The sequence below is a fragment of the Terrapene carolina genome, unplaced genomic scaffold, assembly GCF_002925995.2.
Source record: "Terrapene carolina triunguis isolate 2854851 unplaced genomic scaffold, T_m_triunguis-2.0 Scaffold68, whole genome shotgun sequence".
NCBI classification, from domain to species: domain Eukaryota; kingdom Metazoa; phylum Chordata; order Testudines; family Emydidae; genus Terrapene; species Terrapene triunguis.
The window spans coordinates 22,485,064-22,511,493 of record NW_020664419.1 but is presented as its reverse complement, the minus strand read 5'-3'; the positions used below and the strand labels follow the sequence as shown (position 1 = coordinate 22,511,493).

The following is a 26,430-nucleotide window of genomic DNA, read 5'->3' as shown; positions in this document are numbered from 1 at the left end:
CATTTGTCTTTGTTAAACTTCATCCTGTTTAACTCAGACCATTTCTCTAATTTGTCCAGATCATTTTGAATTGGCAGGCAACAGTAGAATCCAACCACATAAATACACAACTATTTAAAAATTAGATGGTTGCCAGGCCAGCCAGATAACCTAGTTGTCATGGTCTGTCTGTATGGAGGAGATCTGGGTTCAATTCCTGGTCACTCATTACCCAGGCTGGCAGAAGCTCCAAGTGCTCTGGAGGCAGGGTTCTCAGCTCATGAGAGGAGGGAGGACTACACATTACTGCACAGTGAGCCCAACAGAGTATTCCCCTCCACCACCATGAACCATTAAGTCTAGATAAAAGGATAGTGGCCTTAAGGATGTGGAAAATAATTGTTTGCAACTTCATACCGTACAGAAATATATTAAATACATTGTATACGATGTTAATTATATATTGATATTGTATATAATGCTTATTACAAATAATGGGCTAGCTCTAACAATCCTTAACCCATGTAGATGGTCCCATTAAAGTCAATATCATATTCTTGGTGAAATCATAGGACTGGAAGGGACCTCGAGAGGTCATGTAGTCCAGTCCCCTGCACTCATGACAGGACTAAAGTATTATCTAAACCAGGGGTCTGCAGCCTTCGGCATGCAGCCCATCAGGGTAATCCAAAGGCAGGCCACGAGACATTTTGTTTACGTTGACTATCCACAGGCATGGCCCCCTGCAGCTCCCAGTGGCCCAGTTCGCTGTTCCCAGCCAATGGGAGCTGCGGGAAGTGGGAGGCCACAGGGACGTGATGTTCTAGGTGTCTACAAACTGATTGTTTAATTATTTGCTTCATTAGGTTTTCAGATACTGAAGTTAAGGTGACTGATCTGTAATTCCCAGGGTTGTCCTTATTTCCCTTTTTATAGATTGACACTATATTTGCCCTTTTCCAGTCCTCTGGAATTTCTCCCATCTTCCATGACTTTTTGAAGATAATCGCTAATGGCTCAGATATCTCCACAGTCAGCTCCTTGAGCATTCTAGGATGTATTTCATCAGGCCCTGCTGACTTTAAGACATCTAACTAGTCTAAGTAATTTTTAACTTGTTCTTCTCCTATTTTAGCCTCTGATCTTATCTCATTTTCGCTGGCATTCACTATGTTAGATGTCCAATTGCTACTAACCTTTTTGGTGATAACTGAAACAAAAAAGTCATTTAGCACTTCTGCCATTTCCACATTTTCTATTTTTGTTTTTTCTCCGTCATTGAGTAAGGGGCCTATCCTGTCCTTGGTCTTCCTCTTGCTTCTAATGTATTAGAATATACTTCATGATCACTTTCACCTAAGCTGCCTTCCACTTTCAAATTCTTCAACCCTATTTGTGAAAATCAAATCTAGAACAGCCTCTCCCCTGGTAGCTTTCTCCACCTTCTGAAATAAAAAATTAGCTCCAATACATTCTAAGAACTTGTTGGATAATGTGTGCCCTGCTGTATTATTTTTCCAACAGGTGTCTAGGTAGTTAAAGTCCCCCATCACCACCAAGTCCTGTGTTTTGGATGATTTTGTTAGTTGTTTAAAAAAAAGCCTCATCTACCTCTTCTTCCTGGTTAAGTGGTCTGTAGCAGACCCCTACCATGACATGTTTTTAAGCCCTTTTATCCTTACCCAGAGACTTTCAACAAGTCTGTCTCCTATTTCTATCTCAACCTCCGTCCAAGTGTATATATTGTTAATATATAAAGCAACACCTTTCTCCCTTTCTTCCTTGCCTGTCCCTCCTGAGCAAGCTGTAACCTTCTATACCAATATTCCAGTCGTGTATAGTTGTTTAACTAGCATTTCAAGTTCTTCCTGCTTATTCCCCATATTTCTCACATCAGTATACAGACATCTCAGATGTCGATTTGATTTTCCCCTATGTTCTCTCTGGTGTCTCCCTTAATTCCTGCTATAATGGTCCCTGCTCCCCTCCCCGCCTTCCCCCCTCCCCCATACAAGTCTGTGTATAACAAAGATCTGTGTTCCTGTATTATCATAATCTTTGGATAGCCTGAACAGATTTTGTAAGGTTTCAGATAACTCTTTTTACTAAATTCTAGCCTCAAATCCTGTTTTCATAGTATATATTGCTTTAATCGATAAGGCTTCTTTGTCAGCTTGTAGCACGTAATAAACTGCTGATACATGCTTTAAACTTAGTAGTAGATTGTAAACTTCTCTCACAGGGATAGATTGCTGTTAGATCATTATTTACATGAACAGGTTTGCTTATGAATGGCATTACCTGGCAAAATTGCAACCATTGTTTCAGATATTGCTGACTCAAGTGGTACTAATATTAACAGCAGAGAATTTAATTTAAAATCATAGCACAATTTAAATCAAGTTTGCTTTAAAGAACAGAACCAGGGTTTATAAAATCCCATTAGAAAATGGGGGTTTGCCCTCAGGGTGGATAATCATGAAACTGGAGCCTTCTCTTTTGTTTCATATTGACAAAGTCCCTAGAATTAGGAGGGTGGAGAGGGCTGTTTGCAGAGTTTTAGACTTAAGAATAAAAATTTCCTCCAAGCTGGGCTTTGAATAGCATTTCTTCAAGAAGTTCCATACAAGTTTTTTGAATTATTGGAGAAACAGAAGACTATTTATTTATTTTTGAAAGAAATCTTTTTATTTCATGATTTATCATCAAATAAGAGACAATTCATTTCAGGACTATAGAGCACAAACCCAAGAATATCACATTACAGACACAATACTAATCATACATTTTACACCTCAGCATGCTTTTAAAACCATTTTGCACAGGGTCATTATGTGACAGAATGGAAAATGATTTCATAACATGTAAGCATTTTGGACCTCCTCATCAAAATTTACCGTATACATCAAAAATACCTTTGTGGAGAGCAACCCATTAAGCACCTACATTTTAAAAACTAAAAATTCTCTACATGTCTCATAATTGAGATACCAACTACAGTACATTTATTACAAATTCTTTAAGAGCACACTCAGTAGTTCTTGTTGAAATCTAAGCAACAGTGTGAAATGATGGATACAAACAATAACAGAAATTAGCAAATCCAATTGATCATCTGAGTTTAACATAGAACCCGTGTCAATATGTAATGAAAGAAGCAATTACATAGGCACAAGTGCAAATAGGCCATACTGTAAGCTGTCTTCTCTCTTTGGCAAAATCAATTAATCAGCAGGGAGAGTATTTTAATAATTTAAGTCAGAAGCAAAATTCATGCTATCACTTGTGTTTTGCTTTTTCTTATATTAATAGGATCAATTCATTATTTTCAGATATCCTATTAGAGAAATAGTTAAAAATATACACCTAATATTTGCTCCCAGTATTTCCTTGTCTTTAGATTTAGTTTATACTTAAATTAAAAATAAACAATTTAATTCCTTTCATAAATAGCTTCGCAATAGTCAATTATTTTAAAAGAACTTTAAAAATAAAACAAACACTATAAATAGCAAAATATACACGATTTCAAAGATTACATTTTGTTCCTGATTGATATAACTTGAAAATATGTCACTGAAGAATAAATAACCTTTGGGCTTCTTAAACATTTGGCAAAATGTCAATTGTTCTTAGAGAAGATTCTTTTGAGGAACAAGGAAATTACTTTTATAAAGCTTTTAATGTATAGGAGAATTCTAGTAATTTCACAAGAAAACTATATAAGCATCAAGATTCAATATAATATATTGGATGTTCATTTAAAAAAGAAACTTAAAAATGAAAATTGAAACACTTAAACTTAAAAGAAAATTATCAGAGCAAACCCAGGAACTTTAAGGTAAAGGAGATGTTCTGTGGGTACTTCTGTGGAAGGGCCAATTAGGCCTTTGGTTTTATGGTTCAGGAAGCTACACCAATGGTAATGTAAGGTTCCTCCTAGACCACAGTTTCTCAACCCTTGGGTCAGGACACAAAATTGGGTCACCAGAATGTTTCAAAGGGTTTTGTGGCAGCTCCTGTGGCTCTAGTCCCACAGGGCTGGCTGGGCTCGCCTCCCTCCTCCTAGCTCTGCAACCTGTGGGGGTCCCAGCACCCCTCAGGTTTGGCCCAGCTATCAACAGGACAGGAGTCCAAGTAGGCCAAATATGAGTGAGTGACACTGCAACCTCATGAGCCAAGTCACAACTCCACTCACACAAATTTAATCCAGTCAGGGAGGCGGGGCCACACCTGAGTGGCGCTGCAACCTCGGAGGTTGCAACGCCGAGAGCCAAGCTCAGCCAGCCCTACAGCACAGGAGCTGCAGGAGCCACCACTGTGGGGTGAGTGCTGGGTAGGACCCAACCCCCCAAGAGACAGGATCTGACTGAAACCATCCCAGGGCCTCTATCCCCAGACTATTTAATGGGTCACAACAAGCCATAAACATTTACAAATGGGTCCCAAGCCATTTTTTTTTTAACCACCAACTGTTTTTTCCACAAATTTAGTTAATCCATCTCTCAGAGGTGGTAGGTAGGTCAATGGAAAAATTCTTCCGTCGACCTAGCTGTGGTTACACTGGTGGATAGCATGAAATTATTCACAACCCTGAGCAACGTAGCTAGGTCAATCTAATTTTTAAACTTAGACTCTCTTTCAGGCCTGGTCAAGGGGAAACAAGGAGTTAAGGAAAGGATGAAGGAGAATGAGGGTGAAGAATGCTTGGTAATAAAGCCCTCCTGAAGAAGTATACATCCTGTAGGGGCACTTACAAATCAGATTATTTAAAGTAAATAAATAAAAATCTTCCATATCTTGAAGGGCCTGACAATCATGCATAATTTAGGGGAAAGTCACAGGGCACCCATGTTTCAGTTCCCAGGCTCCACTCCCTGCTTTGTCTTTTTCTGAAGCTACAATGAAGACAAATGGGAAAATTGTAGGCCACATCAGCAAAGCTACTAACAAATAAAAAACAGTATTTGCAATGTCAGCAACTCCAGAACATTTTTTTCTGTAAGAAACAGATTGACATTCTTGAAGTTCAGGGCAAAGCAGTTTGCCATTTTTAGAAGTCCTATTTAAACTGTTAGCAAATTAAAAGGCAACTTTGATAGTTCAATTACTAATAAGCTGTAAGTAAACACCCAGACTTGTTAACTTTCTAGTTATATCCATAGTTACTTTACAGAAACATTAGGCAGAATGCTTTTCTACTCCTTGTTTGATTCCAAGCACAAGATGTAGAAACCAGTTAAACTGCACAGTCCAGCCTTTATCTCTGCAAACCTCAATCTGATCTAGGAAATGCTTTTTAGCATCTTCCTCGTTTTTACCTACAGTTAGAGCATCCCGGATATATTCAATATCTTCTTTGCTGGTTAATTGAGGCATTCCAGTCATTAGCATCATGGAAAACAGAATGATCAGCAGGTTTGTGTGATGTCGAAGAGCAAGATAAGCCTTCACACAAATGTCCTACACGAGGGAAGAAAGTTTCGTTGTTACCTGACTGAGCAGACTGAAACAAAAGGTTTTAGGAAGCTCATTTAGGAACTTGCTTAAATTTGATTTACACAATACTAATCAACCATGTTCAATTGCTAACACTTATTTTCCCTACTATTCATTTTAACAGAAACATTAAGCTAACTTCCCCATCCATTGCTCTGGATGCACTAGTAGCTATTGAGGAATGGGTCCGTGTTTTGTTGCAAAAACTAAAGGGCTTTTTGTAACAGCATTACATAAATTAATCAAACATAAGCTTTTTAGTGAAAAAGAGGATTTAAGTTTAATTTTCCTAATGTGTGATAATTGCCAGTAACAATGAAAGAAACCTCATTAATTTACCATCTTTCTCTAAGTTCAGTAGCATTTCCATTTATCATGGGAGAATCCAAACGAGCTCACTTTGTAACAAGTTCAGCAGAACTTCTGGGGGAATATTTATATATTCTTTATATATCTATAAACTTTACAGCGATGATTACATGTTTAATGGAGAACACAGTTAAGTTTCATCTTGTTGATAGATAGCTATCATTTTCACCAGCTCTAGTTTTAAGTTGCACCATTTTTGCTGAAGGAGTGTTGTGTGTGTTGACTGCCATACTGAACTCACTGGAGTAAGAATATATTTTCTGCTATCAATATTGCTTTATCACTTACCTATATACCCCATCTAATTACATTGGTACATCATTTAAAAATGTTAGAAAGGCAAACAGTTCTTATAGGTTGGATAAATGTACAATGAATCAAAAGACTATTTAATAGAAAGTGACTAATTAGTAAACACTAATTAGTAAACATTTTCATTTTATTTAAATTTGTGTCACATTTACTTTTAGAAATAGTTTTCTCAAAACCAATTGAGCAAAGTAATGCAATGAAGCTCCATATTCAAGAAAACACTGTAATGCTGGAGTTAAGATTGAGAGTACATTTCAATAGCTTAGAGGTAAAAAAATCCTTCCAAGCAATAGTTATTAAAAAAAATCAAAACAAAACCAAGCAATAGAAAATAAAAAATCAAAGTTAAATTTTATGGTAACGTCTATACTTCCAAGCGTATGAATGATCTTTAAGATTAGACTTTCCACAAATTTCAAAATAAGTCATTTTAAGCTCCTTAAGCAATCAAAGTATTTCCATGTAACTTTCTCCAAAATCCTATCAATATCCTACTGGAGTGTGTGTTCATTTTAAATCAGGGTTAGTTTTTTTAGTCCTTAGTAAGAGACAGCATGATACCCCATTTCAGGGGTAGGCAACCTTTCAGAAGCGGTATGCCGAGTCTTCATTTATTTACTTTAATTTAAGGTTTCGCATGCCGGTAATACATTTTAACGTTTTTTAGAAGGTCTCTCTCTATAAGTCTATATATTATATAACTAAACTATTGTTGTATGTAAAGTAAACAAGGTTTTCAAAATATTTAAGAAGCTTCATTTAAAATTAAATTAAAATGCTGATCTTATGCCACCAGCCTGCTCAGCTCGCTGCCAGCCTGGCGTTCTGTTCACCTAGGCCGGCAGTGGGCTGAGTGGGCCCTGACCTCTGAAGCCCCCCACACCCCCAGAAGGGTGGGTGTGGGGGGCTTCAGAGGTCAGGGCAGAGGGCTGGGGGTGTGTGGAGGTGCAGGGCAGAAGGCTGGGGCTGTGGGGGGCTTCAGAGGTCAGGGCAGAGGGCTGGGGGTGTGGGGGGCTTCAGAGGTCAGGGCAGAGGGCTGGGGGTGTGGGGGGGTGCAGGGCAGAAGGCTGGGGGTGTGGGGGGCTTCAGAGGTCAGGGTAGAGGGCTAGGGGTGTGGGGGATGCAGGGCAGAGGGCTGGGTGTTGGGGGGAGGGCAGAAGGCTGAGGGTGTGAGGGGCTTCAGAGGTCAAGGCAGAGGGCTGGAGGGGTGTGGGGGTGCAGGGCAGAAGGCTGGGGGTGGGGTGGGTCAGGGCAAAAGGCTGGGTGTTGGGGGGGAGGGCAGAGGGCTGGGGTGTGTGTAGAGGTGCAGGGCAGAATGCTGGGTGTGGGGGGGGGTGCAGGGCAGAGGGCTGCGGTGCTCGGCTCGTGGGGGTGCTCCCAGCCCCCTGCCCTCTGCCCTGAGTGACTCATGGCAGGGGGCTGGAAGGGATATGTCCTGTTCCACCCCCTGCCCCAAGGCCCCGTCCCTACCTCTTCTCTGCCTCCTTTACCCAGGGCCGACTTTAGCAATGGGCCGCGGGGCTGCCGCACGCTGGCTGGAGCTCCGGCCAGGAGAGCGGGGCCACAGGGCTTTTGCGGAGCAGCCACGCTGCCACTCCTCCCCCCCTCCCTTTGCAAGGGCTGGCGCAGGGAAGGAGAGGAGGAGGGGCAGGAAAGCAGGCTGCACCACGGCTGGGGGAAGAAGCGGGGGAGGAGGAAAGCTTGGCTGCTGCAGGACGAAGCTTCTGCCTCCTGCCCCCGCAGGGGAGAGCGGTGGGCGGGGGGGCTGAGTGACAAGAGCCAAACAAGTTAGGAAGATGTTCCAGAAGTGAGAATTTATTTAAAAACCCTCATCTCCCAAACCTCTCAATTTGCCTAAATTTTTCCAAATACATTCTTCAGTCAAATCTACGATCAGTTGGTTTAGTGCTGACTAAGTTAGGAGTGGATTATGTTGGTCAGAGTTGAGTTTATAATAGAAAACTCATTTCATCTCTAACTTTGTGGGGATTAGTGTCTTCTGTGACACCAGAAAGGAGGAAATTCTACTTTTGTATATTAATTTCAAACAAGGAAATTTTGGCACAAAAACTAATGTGTATTTATTTCCCCTTGAAGGAGATGTGAGCACTTTTTATAGTTGTATCAGTTAGTGAAATCAAAGAAATTTGGTTTCCAGGGAGACTATTTTCCCCTGGATGTTATATCTCAATATTGTTGGTGCCGGGGCAGAGAACAATGGTGTCATAAAGAAACAGTTGCTTCATCAGGTCTCACGTTTAGTCTAAGGACACTGAGATTTCTGAGAATCTGCACCTACTTACTAAAGCTAATTGTCTACGTATAATCTGAAGTGAGTTTTGAATTGGCACTCTCAAAGGATGCCGATATCTATTCTCTCAAGAGAGGCAGACAGAGGTGAAAACAGCATATGTATGCATCAAGGACATGAAGAAGATTGCCTCAGGTACATGGCTATAGACAGACCTGAGGGTATCCTTGCAGGCACAATAAAGCGACATGATCTCTGAAGACACAGACATAGTGCAAGAAAGAAAAAAATCCCCTCAAACACACAACAAAAGGGACAAATGATAGTTCTTAGGGCCAAAAGCTATGTTAGATATTAGTTAGAACAGTGGTCCCAAACTGTGGGGTGCACAGAGGAACATTCGGGGGGTGAGCGTGGCAGGGCCCCGGCCAGCCCCCATGGGAAACGGGGAGGGAGTGCCACCCAGCCCTGCTCTGTCCCCAGCTCTGCTCCAGCCTTGCCCCCAGCCACGGCCCCGGCTTCCAGCCACAGCTCCAATCCTGGCCCCAGACCCGCCCCCCAGCTGCGGCCCCACCCTCAGCCCCTGGCGCCTGGTCATGGCTCCGGCATCCTTACCCCTGTCCATGCCACACACCCATGGCCACATGCCTGGCCCTGGCTCCTGACTGTGGCTCCAGGGGGTGGAGGAGTGGACAGAGGTAAGGGGGGCGCGACATGAAAAGTTTGGGGGCCACTGTTTTAGAAGTTTTGGCATCTTTCTAATGTACACTGTACAAACCCACTCTTCCCAACACACAATTTCTTTTACAAATTAGTACTTTTAAATGAAGACAAGTTGTATTTTTCCCCTATCACTTTTTCCTAACAATCATCTACACGATTTGGTAGCCACAGGGTATCTCTTGAGGAAGTTGTTCAGGCAATATTAGAAAAATAACACAGCATTATCAAGTCTGCAGGGCGAAGCAAAATGCTAAGAGTGAAATATCTAAGCTAATAATAATAATAAAAAAAAAAAAACCACCCGGCAGACAGAAGGCTCAAGATGCTAGAAATACAGGGTAAAACCAGAAATGGACATTCTTAAGGCTTCTGCAAATTAAAGGAGGACCAAACCTCTGATTTGTTTTAAGAAGTCCTCATTTTTTTTAATTTTATATATATATATATATATATATATATATATATGAAAAGGAGTTGTGAGATCCCAGCCAAAAAAGCTGGAAAAGAAAAATTCAGTACCACTGGCACCCTCTTGGACATTAAGAACAAAGACAGAATTCTAAAGGCATTCAAGGCAGCCAGAAAATTCACCTACAAGGGCACTAAAATATTCTTCTTCTCAGATCTGAGTTCTGCTCTTCTAAATTGAACTTTTGTGGTAAAGACACAGAAGCGTCAATATTGCTTTCAGCAAAACAGAGTTTCAAGACACAATTAATAGCCTTTCACATCTTAACTTCACTAAATAACTATCAGAAAATACAAAATGCAAAACTTAGGTTAAGCTCTGATAGAAATGACCAAGACAATATTGTACCATGAGTCTTTGTTGCTAGCTTTATACGTTAGCCATGCCATTGGTAACTTTGGAAATGTAATAGCTAGCTGCATGTTATGTTGCATTACTCTTTATCAAAGATACTATTTTTTAACTAACAGCCTCTTTAAGATCTGCCAAATGACCTGTGGCTATGGTCTTCAACAACTGACAGAGGGGCAAAATCAGAAGTTTTAAAGAGGAATAAACACCAGAACAGTACACTACAGAAGATTTCTCTGAAGAATAAAACTGCAATATGGCTGAACATCAAATTAATATAAGGTACTCTTAAAAATTAATGACGGCTCAATAATGAACGTTTCCCATTAATACCTAGTAAGCAAAGTCAACAGTCACAACAAATGAAACACTTACTATTACAAAAGGTCATGATCACTAGCATTATTGAAATTAAAAAGATATTGCACATTTTTAAAAAACTGTATAACTAAAAATACAGCTTTCGTATAGAAAAGTATCTTATTTGGTGTTCTCACCTTATTTTTAACTTTCTTTTTATTGTTTTGAAGACAACAAGCCATTTAAAACATTGACAGAACAGAAATTTTGAGACAGTACTGTAATACTGCGGAACTGCAAATGCAGTTACGTTTTTTTTTTTATTATAGAAACCTCTCTAAATCCTCTCTCTCTTGTACATTTTGAAAAGATAAATAATTGACCAGTTTATACTATCAGAATTGTAGTTCAAGAAAATATGAACGGGTTAACTACTTTTTATCTGGTTATTGGCACTAGTGGAAATTAGACTGCCCATCTTACATGCAACAATGTCCATATGATTGAGAGGACTGCAATTTAGATTTGGGGGGAAAGATTGTGATTTAAGGCCCACACCAGAATTCAGGTTTGTCTTCATTAGGGATTTCTGCAGTAGTGTAGCTTCCCAGACCCCGGGGAAAGTCATACTGTCCCATGTGCCACTTTACACTGATTCAGTGCATCAACACTGGGGAATTGCAGTACAGTGTAGCTACAATGTCTTCTCACAGTTCTCTTGGGGTATATTTTCTTGCTGTCTATCTAATTGCTGCTTCCAAACTGAGCATGACCTACCAATTCACGCTGGCATTTGAACCCCACATTCATGCATGGCTTACACAGCGTCTGCAACAGCACTTCTGCTCTGGTACACAGCTATGTTCTGTTCAAATCCTTCTTTGGAGGGGGGTTCAACTCTCCTATCTTCCAACAGCCAAGAAATGCCTAGCTTTATAAAAGGCTTTGCAATAGTTTGACTTTTAAACGTTCTATCACCTTACAAATATGGTGGATCTGCAGGTCACTTGGAATTCTGCACTGCTAGAGCAATGAAATCCTTTCACACTAAGATGATGCTGGAACTGCTTTTGATTCAAAATAAAGGCTCAAAACCAGCAGCAGGTCCTCACTTACTTTTAGAAGCACAGGTTGGAAAATGGCAGCTGCCTTGTGTTTAGAAATGAAAATTTTGTTCCAGAAAAGCTTATTTGAAGATGGAACAACACATATATGTTCAAATATAGAAGATTTTACCCCAAAAATGCCCATTTTAAACATCTCACAGCAGCAGCACTGGAAGCCATTATCTTATCTTTCTTAAGCCTCCTAAATAGGTTTCTTCTGCAGGTCCTATAAAACACTACAAAGTCATGTGCTTAGCCATTTTGGAAGGCCTCTTTGTTAAAGTGATAGCACTGCAGAGAAGGAAACACTATCCTACACTTAGGACATATGAAAAAAATACTACAAATCCTGCCATGGTTCAGGACAACTGGAAATTTCTATTCAGAAACAGAATTCTAGGACTGAAATAGGCATGCAGATCAGGAATGAGCTGTCCTGGCATAGCAGTTAGAAGTATGCACAGCACCTGTCACACTATGGCTGACTCTAGCAAATTCCATTAGTCTTCTCTAATTTTATATATATTGAAACTTAATAATAAACATAAATGGTCTAGTGAAAATGATTCTATTAACTGGGTCTAACAGAATACACCCCTGTATTCACACCCTAAACACTATTGTAATAATTTTGTCCAAGACATGTCTTGTAAGGTATCATTTGAAATCTTGTAATGGTCAGTATCGTCCTGATAAAATGTGTGGCAACATTATATGTAAAGTTATAAGACTGCCCTGTATGATGTTTTTAACATATGTTCCAAACCCCACAGCCCTGCCCAAACAGAAATAGTTATTTTTCTGACTTTTATACCTCATTACTTGTACCCACTTAATCTCTTTGTAGTTAATAAACTTGTTTTACTGTATCATCTAATCCAATGTGTTTAAACTTAAGTGCCTGAATAATTATTTGAGATAATAAAATGTCATATCATTCCGTTTAAAGAGTAACGGAGTTAAAATATTTCATACTGTTCAGGAAAAGGCTGGGCAATACAGGATATACATTTCTGGGGGGAAATCTGGGACTGGGGATGTGTTGTGGTCATCTGGCAGTATAACCAAGGCTGGGGAGAACCACAGTGTTACCCAGAGTGGTTGGCAGGCTGCAGTTACACATAGACACTCAGGGTGTGGTTTGCTTGCAAGAAGGCTGTTTGTGAGTGGCCCAGGTGGGAGCTACTTCAGCAAGACATTGTAAGGCACCCAAGGTTGCAGGGCAAGGGTGACACAGCTGCTCATTAGTCTGGACTGTATCCTGGTATGTCATACTGGGTGACCCCATTCAAACATGAAATAGAGTAATAGGTCTTCCCATTCATTTCCATTGCAGGGTAATGCTGTGCCAAGCAGCTCCGTATGTGCCTTTTGAATTCTAGTTCCCATAATCATATAGGTAATTTGATAATTTAGTTATAAATTTAGGAATAAAATAGCCCAGAATTTGATTTTGGTTCAATCCATTCTATTAACAGGGAAGTCTTAAATTTTGAAGACTAAGGCACCAAATGCTAGTCTCAAAAAATAAAACATTGTTTAACTTATTTACATCAGAAGATTGACTCCTTACCTGAAATTTACTGAAATGCAGACTTGTCTTCTTTCCAGCAGTTCCCATGACAAAAAGAAAATCTGGTGTCAACACAAAAGGGACTCTTTCCTTATTAATTCCAAGGAAGCTTTTGTAATTCCCAAGAATATGACCAAAGTCAATATGAAAGAGATTACCTTTATAAGAAAGAGAATTCAAGATTAGGCTGATAAATAAGTAGCAGACAAATATTTCCACTGGCATCCATAATACTATGGATAGCAACCTTGTTATGGTTTATCTTACATTAGTTTACTATAATATAACTCTGGTTTACTAGAACAGACTATTTGTTCTCCTTTTTATACATCATCATAGCCTCGCAGCAAAATATTTATTGTTCAAATTTATTTTTTGCATCCCTTAATAAGCAGGCAGAACTTCTATATCTTTATCCATTTCTCTTAGTGGCATTGTTACTATTGGGACCTTATAACATATACATGACAAGTCACATGATAAAAAAAGTTGTACCATGCAAACTTGTGTCTTAAATCCATATCACCCCATACCCTTGTGGAAAAGCCCCCATAAAATACAATAGAGATGAAACAAACATGGTTCCACAGAAATTACTCCTTTAGGATTTAATACATAATACAACCCTTTCTGTAGTTATTTTTTAACCATCATATAGATATCTATAACAAAGATACACTATATTATATATTCACTAATTCCACAGGATCTTTTCATAAAGGTATATAAATGCTTGAGTTCACTGGAAACCAAGCCATTTCACTAACAGCCCAATTCTGCTTTCTCTCATGGATTGGTAACTGGTTAAAAGATAGGAAAGAAAGGGTAGGAATAAATGGTCAGTTTTCAGAATGGAGAGAGAGAAATAGTGGTGTCCCACAGGGATCTGTACTGGGCCCAGTCCTATTTAACATATTCATAAACGATCTGGAAAAAGGGGTAAACAGTGAGGTGGCAAAATTTGCAGAGGATACAAAACTACTCAAGATAGTTAAATCCCAGGCAGACTGTGAAGAACTACAAAAGGATCTCACAAAACTGGGTGACTGGGCAACAAAATGGCAGATGAAATTTAATGTTGATAAATGCAAAGTAATGCACATTGGAAAACATAATCCTAACTATACATATACAATGATGAGGTCTAAATTAGCTGTTACCACTCAAAGAGATGAGTCATTGTGGATAGTTCTTTGAAATCATCCACTCAATGTGCAGCGGCAGTCAAAAAAGTTAACAGAATGTTGGGAATCATCAAGAAAGGGATAGATAATAAGACAGAAAATATCATATTGCCTCTATATAAATCCATGGTATGCCCTGACCTTGAATACTGCGTGCAGATGTGGTCGCCCAATCTCAAAAAAGATATATTGGAATTGAAAAAGGTTCAGAAAAGGGCAACAAAAATGATTAGGGGTATGGAACGGTTTCCATATGAGGAGAGATTAATAAGACTGGGACTTTTCAGCTTGGAAAAGAGGCACCTAAGGGGGGATATGATAAATGTCTATAAAATCATGAGTGGTATAGAGAAAGTAAATAAGGAAGTGTTATTTACTCCTTCTCATAATACAAGAACAAGGGGCCACCAAATGAAATTAATAGATAGCAGGTTTAAAACAAACACAAGAAAGTATTTTTTCATGCAACGCACTGTCAACCTCCAGAACTCCTTGCCAAAGGGTGTTGTGAAGGCCAATACTATAACGGGGTTCAAAAGGGACCTAGATAGATTCATGGAAGATAGGTCCGTCAATGGCTATTAGCCAGGATGGGCAGGAATGGTGTCCCTAGCCTCTGTTTGCCAAGAGCTGGGATTGGGTGACAGGGCATGGATCACTTGATGATAACCTGTGTTCATTCCCTTTGGGGCACCTGCCATTGACCACTGTCAGAGGCCAGGATACTGGGCTTGATGGACCTTTGGTCTGACCCAGTATGACCGTTCTTATGTTCTTATGCTCATTAAACTCAACCAGAGTTGCATCCATGTTTCTGATGGTAGAATTAGGGTGTTAAAGTTGTTGATTTTGTTTTACTTTTTTGGAATTTGGGTTTTACATACATTTAAAAAAAATATACAGGAAAAACAGCTGAAATAAATGTCCATACAGCTATACCAGTAGCACAGAATCTATGCACTTCAATAAAAATGTTACCAACCCTATTTATGTTACACGATTAAACATTTCCATCCTAACTTCCAGTCAGTGCAGTCTTACATATCTGTGAGTCAGTTTAAATACTAATGTTAGTAAATAAAAAGTACAGGGATATGATGAATTATGAGTAAGATGTAAATATTAATTAAATATCTGTTAAAAAACACGTCTAATAAAACATACCCAGTCCCTATTTTAAGTATGTCATTCATAAAAAAACCTCACCTGATTCTGTAATCATAATGTTGTCATTGTGTCTGTCTCCTATTCCAAGTACAAAGGTTGCCACACAGTAACCAGAACAAGAATAAACAAATCTTTCCACTGCTGCCTGAAACTAATTAATAGCAAGAATAAAAGTAAGAATATTCTATTGCTTATATCAGTGTTTCGCAAACTATCATTGTAGGCCACATATGTGGCCCACAATGTGTTACCTGGGCCGCAGGTTGAGAACCACACTGCACCCCCTCAATCCCCTGCAGAGACCCCTACACAGATGGGGCCAGGAGCGGAGTTCTGGGCGGGGAGCCGGGGGGCAGGGACTCTGGACCCCGCCATGCAGGGCTGGGTTGCAGCCCTGACTCTGGACCCGGCTGGGTGGCAGCCCTGGACCCCAGACCTTGCCGTGTGGGGCTGGCAGGAGCCCTGGACCCCAGACCCCTGTTGTATGGGGCTGGGCAGCAGCCCTGGACCGGACCTCTGTTGTGTAGGGCCGGGGGGCAGCTCTGACCCCGGATCCCCGCTGTGCAGGGCTGGCGACCCCAACCCTGGAGCCTGTAGGGCCGGATGGCAGCTCTGGACTCCAGACCCCTGCTATGTGGAACCGGGCGGCAGCCCTAGATCCCGTACCCCGTGGGGCCGGCTGGCAGCCCCAGACCTCGGATCCTCGCCAGGCTGGGCAGCCCAGACCCTGCCGCGCCAGGCAGCCGGGAAACCATACTCCACCACAGGGCCTGGTGACCTTTAGCACACAGCTGGGCTGCAGCTGTGTGCTAATTGGACCACATGTGGCCTGCAGACCGCGGGCTGAGAACCACTGGCTTATATAGAACACTTCACCTTCAAATCTCGGTATAGGCATTAAGAGCAGGATCCTACACTGCACTCAGCACCTTGCAGGATCAGGCCCTTATTAATTAATTACCACAACACATTTGTGAGCTCCATTTATATTGTTATCCCACTTTTACAGAGGAAAAAAACATGCAGAGAGGTTAATGATTTGCCCAAAGCCACACAGCAAATCAGTGTGAAAGCCAGTGTTAGCTCCCAGTCCTGTGCTTAACTCTAAACCATGCTGCCTTTTACAGTCTTCCTATGGGCATGTCTACACTTACCTCCGGAGTGATCGATCCAACGGGGGTCAATCTATCGCGTCTAGTGAAGACACGATAAGTCGACCGCCGAGCGCTCTCCCGTCGACTCCGGTACTCCACTGGAGCGAGAAGCGTAGGTGGAGTCGACGGGGGAGCATCAGCAGTCGACCTACTGAAGTGAAGATACCACAGTAAGTAGCTCTAAGTATGTTGACTTCAGCCATGCTATTTTCATAACTGAAGTTGCGTAACTTAGGCTAGGTCTACACTACAGCGGGGGGTCGACCTAAGACACGCAACTTCAGCTACGTGAATAGCGTAGCTGAAGTGGCGTATTTTAGGTCGACTTACCTGGCTGTGAGGACGGCGGCAAGTCGACCGCGGCTGCGCCGTCGTCGACTCCGCTACCGCCTCTTGCCGCGGTGGATTTCCGGAGTCGACGGTAGAGCCATCAGGGATCGATTTTATCGCGTCTTCACTAGACGTGGTAAGTCGATCCCCGATAGACCGATTGCTACCCGCCGGATCGGCGGGTAGTGAAGACGTAGCCTTAGACTGACTTCGCTCCCTCCCCCCGCAGCGTAGACCAGGCCTAACAATGCTTGCTTTAATCAGCTCACCATGCATCACTTCCAATTACCATCAACAAAAGGGATAAAAAAGCACCTTGTTACTCAGAATTATGACTGTTAGCTTTCCTTTTGCCCTGTTACATGACACCCCATCATACACACCATAGTTCTTGTTCTGCTACAACACACAGTAAAATTTATTTTTAAAGGAAAAACAAACTATGTTAATGAAACCTGTGAACCAATTTAAAACAACAACAAAACAGAATAATTTACAAAGAGGATGCAGTGTGTGTGTTACAGAACACTTTTGGGACTTTCAATGAGATTTGTGCGCCTAAGTCACTTAGGTGCTTTTGATAATCCAATTCAAAAGTGTCTAAGAATTCACCTTTTCTTCAATCACACATCTGTCTTTCAGCCACTGATTTAGTATTTCATCCTTAAATGCACCTGTGTTGCCAACTGTACTTTGCTGAATTTTGGCAATTGTTGTAGCATCTTTCACAATTTCAATCATTCCTACAAAAGACAAGGAGGAAATAAGAATTTTATTTTATATATATATATAGAACCAGTGCTGTCTGCGTATTATTTCATAGAACCACAAAGTCACAGAGTGAAGGTCTTATATTCTGTTGAGATATTTACATTAGGAGGTTGCATTGTCACAATTCAAAGTCATTATGTCTCAAAGCAACACTACAGTACAAATATTGCAAATGTAGTATCAGGGTATCATCCATGGCTTTGTGGTTCTGTGCTACTATTTTATACATTATCTCCCCTCACCCCTGCTCTTACACATAGCTACTAGGAAGGAATATTGGGATATTTTTCTTTTCTCTTTCCCTTTCCGATCCCTGGGAGAGATCCTGATGGTGCCAGTTCTTTTGTGCTGTGCTCCCTGCACTGCCTCAAGTTTCTGGCAGCATGGGGAACACTCCTGTGCTCAGCATCCTGCATGCTCTGCCTGAGTACACATTTCTATCTGTCTAGGTTCTTATCCTGCACTTGTTACCATAGTCTCTGAGGGCCTCACAAATAAGAGAAAGACAACATAGCAATGTCTTCCTCCCCCCATACTCTCAGCCAAATCCTCCTACTGGGAGGAAATAACTATTTCATTCTGAGCATGTGTGTAGTTATTTTTTTTAAAGTAATACAATTATTACGAGACAGTGAAGTTAAAGTATAATGAATTTTGTATTTTGCTTTGCACATGGTGATGTTCACAGCCACTCTTCTCTCTCATGGAAGTGAATTCCAGTCTCTTAGTCCAGCTATTAAGATGGTTCCCTCTCCTGTGTACAAAAGCCTCCCTCTGTTGGTCAACTCTTTTGTGGTTCCAGTGGAACACGGCTATCCTGGGAGGTCAGTCGGAGGGAGAGGTGATCTCTTAGGCTGCTAGGGCCAATCCTATTGAGGGTGTTGATTGCTGGGACAGCGCACTTGAATTTGATTCTGTTTCATGGGGAGGCAGTGCAGAGAGGAGAGCACCGGGTTGATGTGCTTCTGGTAACCTGTGTTGCTAAGCAGGTACTTTCTACACTTTGTAACAGATGGAGCCTCTTCAGAGTTGGCAGCTTCATTCACGGGTATAATGATCAGCAATAATCACATCCAGTGGTCACAAGCACATGGATCACCCTGGTCACATCTGAGTCTGACACAATAAGATGCAGCCTTCTGGCCAGCAATACATTAAAGATAGTGTTTTTTAGAGCACGGGCTGTTTGGGCATTCATTAGCAAAGAGGAATGCAGAGGCCCCCAAGGCTGCAAACTTAATCTTAAAGAAGACACCCTCAGCAAATTGAGGCATTACACATGAAGCGAGTCCTTCAAAGTGCTTCCCTCTTCCCACCAAAATCATCATCAGCTTCAGCTGGCTGCTCTCCATCCAGGTACTGAAAAACCTGAAAGATGGTTCTTTTTTATATTTGATGTTAATGGAATTTAGATCTGAGTAGTCTCCATACTGCTGGAACGTCAATCTGTGTTGGCTCACAAACAGTAGCTTCATATATATGTTGAATACCATTGGGGAGAAGAATGAGATTTGGGGAAATCCGCAAGTGAATGCTCTGGCAGACCACTTGCCTATCATGACCCTCTGATTTTGGTCCAAAAGAATGTAACCTCCAGGAGACCTTGAAGTGGTGCACCAAAGAGTTACATATTGAAGAACACTAGTTTAACCTGAGAAAACATACAGTAATGAGCTGAGATTGTCCCCTCATTTGACCAACAATGTCCTTTTTTGTGGTATTGAGGGGTGCACAATTCTTAGATCCATCACATGGAAAAGGGAATATAGGAAGTACAGTACAAAAGAATATATTTTCTTGAAATAAAAAATTGGGAGCCTATTAAGAACCCATAAAAGAAGAGAGAGTAATGGCAGATTTTTCCCCCTGCAATTTTATTTTTATGTTATTGGATAGTTTTAAGATAAATTTATATGCAATAAAATTAAGTCTTATAGTTTCTGGAAAATAATACATTTTCTAAAAAAATGGTCTAACGGAGAGGCCGCAAAATTTGAATACATTTTAACATTAACAGTTAATATTAAAATACATGTATCAAGTAATATTTTCACATATCATTCATGTTTAATGTCTTGATTTTCATTTTATATAATTTGAATCGTAATCTCTGATTTTAAAAACATAATATGTATCGAGAAAGAGAAATACTCTTTATATTGCAACATCCTGCATTTTAATAAGCATGAATTTGGGACTGCTGCATTGCTGAGGAATCACAAAGTCATGAATGAGTAATGCAGGTGACCTCAAAGCAATCTTGATGAAGTCTTTCCACTGCAACATTACATATTCTCTATGCCACATATTTTTAGCTTTTAGAAAAATTACTTTAGAGATATTTTAGAGAATTCTTAATTTTAGCAGTACTGCTTTCATATTTTTCTGCCTATAAGGCAGTTTCTGTTGCAGGTGGGAAAGGAAAGGAAAGGTAAAAAAAAAAAAAAAGTGTATTGTGAAGAATGTGGGAAACACCTATATTATTTTTTGTGAATATTATGTGGACCTCTGCCTATTTGATTACTATCATGCTGTTATCTGCTATGTGGATGCAAAAAGTTAACTCAATCCTGGGAAGTTCTGCATGTCTCCAGGAAACCAAAGTTAATTACTTTAGTCCTTGTCTACACTTAAAAAGGAATGCCAGTATAGCTATACTGACAAACCCTGTAGTGGAGATGCAGCTTGTACCATCAAAAGACTTCTTTTGCCAGCAAAGCTTAAACCTGTTCCCCAAACGGAATAAGCGACACCAGCGCAAAAGGTATAACTTTTTGCTGGTTTAACTGTTTGTCCACACTGGGATTTTTAGATGTGTCAGTTAGAGATGTGACTTCTTTTTTTTCCTCTCACACTCCTAACCAACATAGCTAAGTTGGCAAAACTTTTAAGTGACGATCAAGCTACGGCCATGTCTACACTAGGATCACTTTACCAGTATTGCTATACTGGTATAAGTATACTGGCAAAGCATTCTTCGTGTGGATGTAGCTATACCAGCGAAGCTGCATTTTGTGGTGGAATAGTAAAAACCATCCTCACAAGTGAAACAAGCTATCCCAGTAAACGTGCAGTTTTGCTGGGATAGCTACATCTATACTAGGGGCTTTTGCTGGCATAACTATGTCAGTAAGGAGTCACACCTCTTACCACTCCTGTGTGACATAGCTGTGCCGGCAGAAGTCACCAGTGTAGACCAAGCCTTAGACAGCTCCCATCATCATTGTTCAACAAATAATACTGGTGTCAAGGCCTTTGAAGTTTTGTCCCTGTCAAAGTTGGACACAACACTCCCTTGGCAATGGGGAGGGGGGGACAGCGCATGGACAGAAAGAACAAAGAAGCCTGTTTGGTTTTAAAAAGAGACACCCCCTGAAGCTCAGGGGAGACGGAGAAAAACAGGGTCTGTAGAAAAACAGACTGTAACCTGGCTCCCAGAAGAGTGGGGGTACCAAGGATATGTCAGGCCTACCAACATCTTGGGGAAAATGTGAAGCTTTTGGTAAGATAATATGTGTATGGGCTTCATGTTGTTTTAACCCTTCTTTCTCTGATTGCTGTGTATCTATGGACAAATAAATAACACTTTGCTTTGAAGAAGCTGATTGGTGTCATTGCATTGTCATACTGATCACAGCTCCCGAGGGGAAGTGTATAGCAGGGGCCAAACCCAGTTCGGGTAAACACGGTGGTGATTTCACTCAGAGACATGCAGATGCTGGACCTATCAACTTGAAAGCAATGCTCAGGGAGGGACTGAGAGAGGGGTCAAAAGTAAGGCCCACCCTAGAGCCATGACTTACACAGAGACATACAATATAAACTTTATGTACAATTTTTGTGATTTGTTACCACCATGACATTCTGCAATCTACTGATCTCATCAAGTGTACTGTACCTATTTTATTTCCCGTAGAAATGCAACCATATGGCAACAAACACAGGTCCAAGGATTCTGCTTCCCAAATAGATTCCATAATTCGAAGAATCTAGTCATAAAAACAATATACATTTTTACAGCATTCCATCTTCAAAAGCACTTTACAAAACAACTGATTAACCCTATCCATAATCTTGTGAGACAAATCAGTAGGATTATCCCATTTTACAGATGGAGAAACTGAGACAGAAAGAATAAAATGATCCATCTGAGGCCACAGAGACAGTCAGTGGCAGAACTGGAATTAGAACATTATACTTCTTGGCTCTCAGTCCTGTCTTCACATCATGTCTCTCTCCCTGATAAAACATACATATTTATTGTATGCCCTATTTTAACAGACAAGAACTGACCACATTATGAAACACCAACTTCTAGGTAAATCCTCAGAAAATGCTAATATTGGTAAACTGGTCTATTGGAACACCATCATCAGACCAACCAGCAAGGTCATACAGGAGAAATGCAATCTGTCAGTGTCTTTTACCTTTGTAAGTTAACAAAAAATATGTTTTTCCTTTAGTGGGAAATGGATCATAATGGCCAAAGTGACAGATTAATTTTGTAGGATAGTGAAAGTGTGAAATTTATGAAAGAAACTCAGAGTCTCAATTCTACCATCTAGCCAAATGCATGCAGGAGGACTAGGACAGGAGGAATGAGGTGCAAAGGTGATATAAAGTACCAATAGGACATAAAAAATGAGGCCCTAGTCCTGGTTGCGGCCTCTGAGCAGTACCATAATATGATTTAATAAATAATAAGTTCATGTTCCAAGTGTACCATAAATACAATTTACATACATTTTTGACAGGAAAAGGGTTTTTTTTTCAAACAATACTTTATTCACGTGGCTCTTATACATATCACATAGCAGTTTAGCAATCATACCTGTAAAATAAGCATATCCTGGCGAAGGTCATCTCCATGTTTGAAGATAATGCCTATGGTTTCATTTGATAGGGCTGTGGGGTCTGCACATTTAAATTCAAGCCAAAGTGGCTTTTTCTTGGATGCCATTACTTTGCATTTTTCAATCTGTAAAAGATGAATTCATTTCTAAGCTTTTTACTCCTGTTGGCACAGCAGAGTCAATGCAGCTAACATAGAATTAGCTGCAGATTCTATTGCTTTTTATGCATCATCAACACATTGTTTACAAAATTCAAATCAGTTATGCCTGTGGAAACACATTTAAAGGTTGGGGGAGAAAGGTGTTATTCAGTTGCCACTGAAGGCCTAATTTAGCTTGCAGAATTTTTAATACTAGTGATGATGCATGAGCTGGAAAGAACCCAGCTTGACTCAGAGCACAGGCTAAATTTATAGAATTGGCCATTAAAAAAAACAAACAGCACCATCTTCTAAACTGTGAACCAAGAATATGAGATTCTGAAATCTAGGGAGACAATAAGTATGGAAACCCACAATAGCAGTTTTACTGTTAGTTTGCAGAGTAGAAACACACATTTAATTACCACCACCCCGCCCCAAAAAAATGACTCCTATTGACTTCATTGTAAGTGAATTGGGTCCTATGTCTCTGGATTCTGTTTGATTCTATTTTAAACATCAGTGAAACATGGTATTTTAAAAAGCATGAACAGACTTTGAGCAAGAAAATTACATCTTTGAGGGCATTTGAAGCTAAATCAATTGTAAGTACACATCTGTATCAAGTCTCTACAATATTAAGAATTATTAGTTGTTTACTGCATTTTATTTTATTTCCTATTTATGGTAGAGAACACAGAAACATGTATTTGGGCAGATCCTCAGCTGAGGTAAGTTAGTTTAGAAGTCGTTGACATCAGTGGAGCTACATTGTGGATCTGGACCACAGTATTTACCGTATATAAAACAAAACCAAAAAATCCCCAAACAAACCACAACTCCTACCTCCAAAACCCACCCCTCAAAACATGTGTTGCCTACATTCTTACAGTATGACAGCGGTAAGTAATTTAATGTAATTATGTATAAAATACAAAAATAAAAAAAAGAATGTTAATGCAATTTCAAGCTTGTGAAATCCAGCACTGAAACTCAGAAAACTTATTTACTGTTTTTCCAACAAAGTTAATTCAGGCATATTGCACATATGGCATGTAACATGTATTATTCCTGATTGCCTTCTTCAATGTAAACTTATATGCATATGTTAATGTTAATATGTTTACACTGCACAAAGAAAACAGGAACTGCTACATACATGCAAGATATAGATGAATTAATGTTGCAAGAGACGACTTAATTTTTTGGATCGTCCTGATTTTTAAGTGCTTGTATTCCCAAGCTTAGTACTGCAGTAACACTTTCCCACCACCTCAGTAATTTCCCTTTTAGAAAATAAAATTAAAAAATCCAGTTATTTTTATGGATAAAACATAGGACTGGGAATTGGAAGTTTGTTCCTAGTTCTGCAACAGACTTTCAGCAAGTCACCCTCCTCATGCTTTAGTTTTCTCTGTAGGCTTGGCTTGACGTAAGTAACTTGCCTCATTTTTTAGTGGGCATGACTGGGAAGGTGAATGGAAGGTTAAGATGTAAATAGGGGCTTACCAAGCAGTATGCTGTAGTCAGGATGTCTGTACTAGCTAAGATAAGCAGGAATACAGTAACTCCTCGCTTAACGTTGTAGTTATGTTCCTGAAAAATGCTACTTTAAGCGCTACGATGTTAAGCGAATCCAATTTCCCCATAAGAATTAATGTAAATAGAGGGGTTAGGTTCCAGGGAAAAAAAATTTCCCCAGACAAAAGAGACTCTCTCTATATACAAACACACACACACAAACATACAGTATAAGTTTTAAACAAACAATTAAAAGTATACACAGCAATTATGATTGTGAAGCTTGGTTGAGGTGGTGGAGTCAGAGGGTGGAATATTTCCCAGGGAATCCCTTACTGCTAAATGATGAACTAGCACTCGGCGGAGCCCTCGGCTGAGGATTAATACATTGTTGTTAATGTAGCCTCACACTCTACAAGGCAGCAGGAATGGAGGGAGGAGACACAGCATGGCAGAGAGAGACAGAGACGTGTGTGTGTGTGCGCGTGTGTGTGTGTCTCACTGTGTGTGAGAGAGAGACCTGCATTGCCCCTTTAAGTACGCTGACCCCACTCTGACACATTGCCTTTTTAAGTAGATCAGCAAATTGAGACAGCAGCTGCTGCCAGCAAGCTCCCTCCATCCTGAGCCCTGTCGTGTCCCCCCCTGCTCTGTGGAGAGGTACAGGAGGGGGGGGGGGGGGGTGAGAGTGGGAGGGAGGGGGACACCCTGACATTAGAACTTCTCTTCCACCCCCCCTCTGCACAGCAAGCAGGAGGCTCAGGGGAGCAGCTCCAAGGCAGAGGGCAGGAGCAGCATACCACAGTGTGGGGAGGGACAGCTGAACTGCCTGGCAATTGATAGCCTGCTGGGAGGCTGCGGCACAGGGAACTTAGGGGAGCTGATGGGGGGCTGCCGGTCCACCCTGGTTCCAAGGCCCCACCAGCTAGCTCCAACGGGCTGCTCTTTCTGCAAACAGTGGACAAAGCAGGTGATTGCCAAACAACGTTATAAGGGAGCATTGTGCAACTTTAAACGAGCATCTTCTCTAATTGATCAACAGCGTAACAACGAAACAACATTAACTGGGACGATATTAAGTGAGGAGTTACTGTATAAGGTAAACTTTTGCTGTGTAACTTTGGATGTGTGGTATGCCCTATAATATACCCACCCCCTACACTTGTCGTCAACATAGCTTTGCTGTATGCCATAGAAAGGAACCTGAGTGACGAGACTGGAGTCAAACTGAGTTCTTGGGAAACTGAGTGGAAGAGGTCTCAGGAGAACACCAATATAGCAGTTCAGTGACTCAGATTCCATTTGTCTGGAGCAGGTAATGTATAGTTTATTATATACGTAGCTTTACTTGCAAGGATCACAACCCAGAAGTTTAGCAATGGTATTGGAAGGGTTTAAATTTCAGCTTTCCAGGGCACTGGAGGAGTGGGTTAGATCTAAAGGAGGTCCCTATGGACTCCCCTAAATAAATGAACTCCAATAAATAGTGTTAGACAAGAAATGCAACAAAAAGAAACAAAAAACCATGTTATTAAATTATTATACCGAAGTCTCTCCTAAAGAGAAATTAAGTAACATACAGGGAATAGAGGGAGCTACTTTGGATTCCTATAGAAAGGAATGCCTGGCAGAGCAGGCAAAGGTATGTTGAATGCTACTGAAACTTTAAAGAATAAGACCAATGGGAGATCATGAAGACAACAGTAAGTGTAGCTAAAGAATGAATGCAAACAATCACAAAGATAACCTCTTATTCCCAAGAGAAATTGGCTGAGAAATGTGTCACTTTGGGAGATAAGTAAGTGATTTAAGGAAAGAGAGTGAGGGGTTAAAGTGAATATTTATGCAGATGTTAAAAACGTTAGAGTGCTGAAAGGATTAAGCAGGCCGGTATAGTAAAGGTATTGGGTGTAATATTCAGTAAGGGAAAAGAGAATGCTTGGTTTGATAACAAAATCTGGTTACAGCAGTACAACTTGGCCCAGTCTTGCCTGGTGGAACCCTGGTAGTCAAACAAATTACACAAGGGGAGGTCAGGTGGTGACAACTACCACCACTATGCTTTTGTCCCCAGGAATCTTTACAGTCATTCTGAGAGAGAATGGCCATTGAATGGTCTGTAAATAATCAATTGTAAAGGACTGCTGTAGGCAGAGAGACATTCTGGGCTTGGCTACACTTGAGAATTCACAGCGCTGCTGTGGCAGCGCTGCCAAGCGCGAGTGTAGTCGTGCCACCAGCGCTGCGAGAGCTCTCTTGCAGCGCTGCAAGTACTCCACCTCTCCGAGGGTAGTAGCTTGCAGCGCTGCGAGTGAGCGTGCAGCGCTGCAGGCACTGATTACACTGGCGCTTTACAGCGCTGCACTCGGGGGGGGGGG

The 26,430-nt window shown here is 40.8% G+C and overlaps 1 protein-coding gene across 4 annotated transcripts in view; it reads right to left on the bottom strand.

Moving 5' to 3' along the window:
- Nucleotides 1-26,430, bottom strand: part of PIK3CG (phosphatidylinositol-4,5-bisphosphate 3-kinase catalytic subunit gamma) — a 79,915-nt gene that overhangs the window by 17,926 nt on the left and 35,559 nt on the right. For 3 of the 4 annotated variants that reach the window (XM_026648686.2, XM_024219868.1, XM_024219869.1), the window contains exons 6-11: nt 22,370-22,516; nt 21,437-21,527; nt 17,380-17,510; nt 15,323-15,434; nt 12,933-13,090; nt 4,542-5,442 (exon numbers count right to left, since the gene is read on the bottom strand). In XM_026648686.2, coding sequence (XP_026504471.1) covers nt 5,161-5,442; nt 12,933-13,090; nt 15,323-15,434; nt 17,380-17,510; nt 21,437-21,527; nt 22,370-22,516 — 921 coding nt within the window. In that variant the 3' untranslated portion in view covers nt 4,542-5,160. Of the gene's footprint in view, nt 1-4,541; nt 5,443-12,932; nt 13,091-15,322; nt 15,435-17,379; nt 17,511-21,436; nt 21,528-22,369; nt 22,517-26,430 lie in introns of those variants that run through there. The other variant, XM_026648687.2, reaches the window with a different exon arrangement.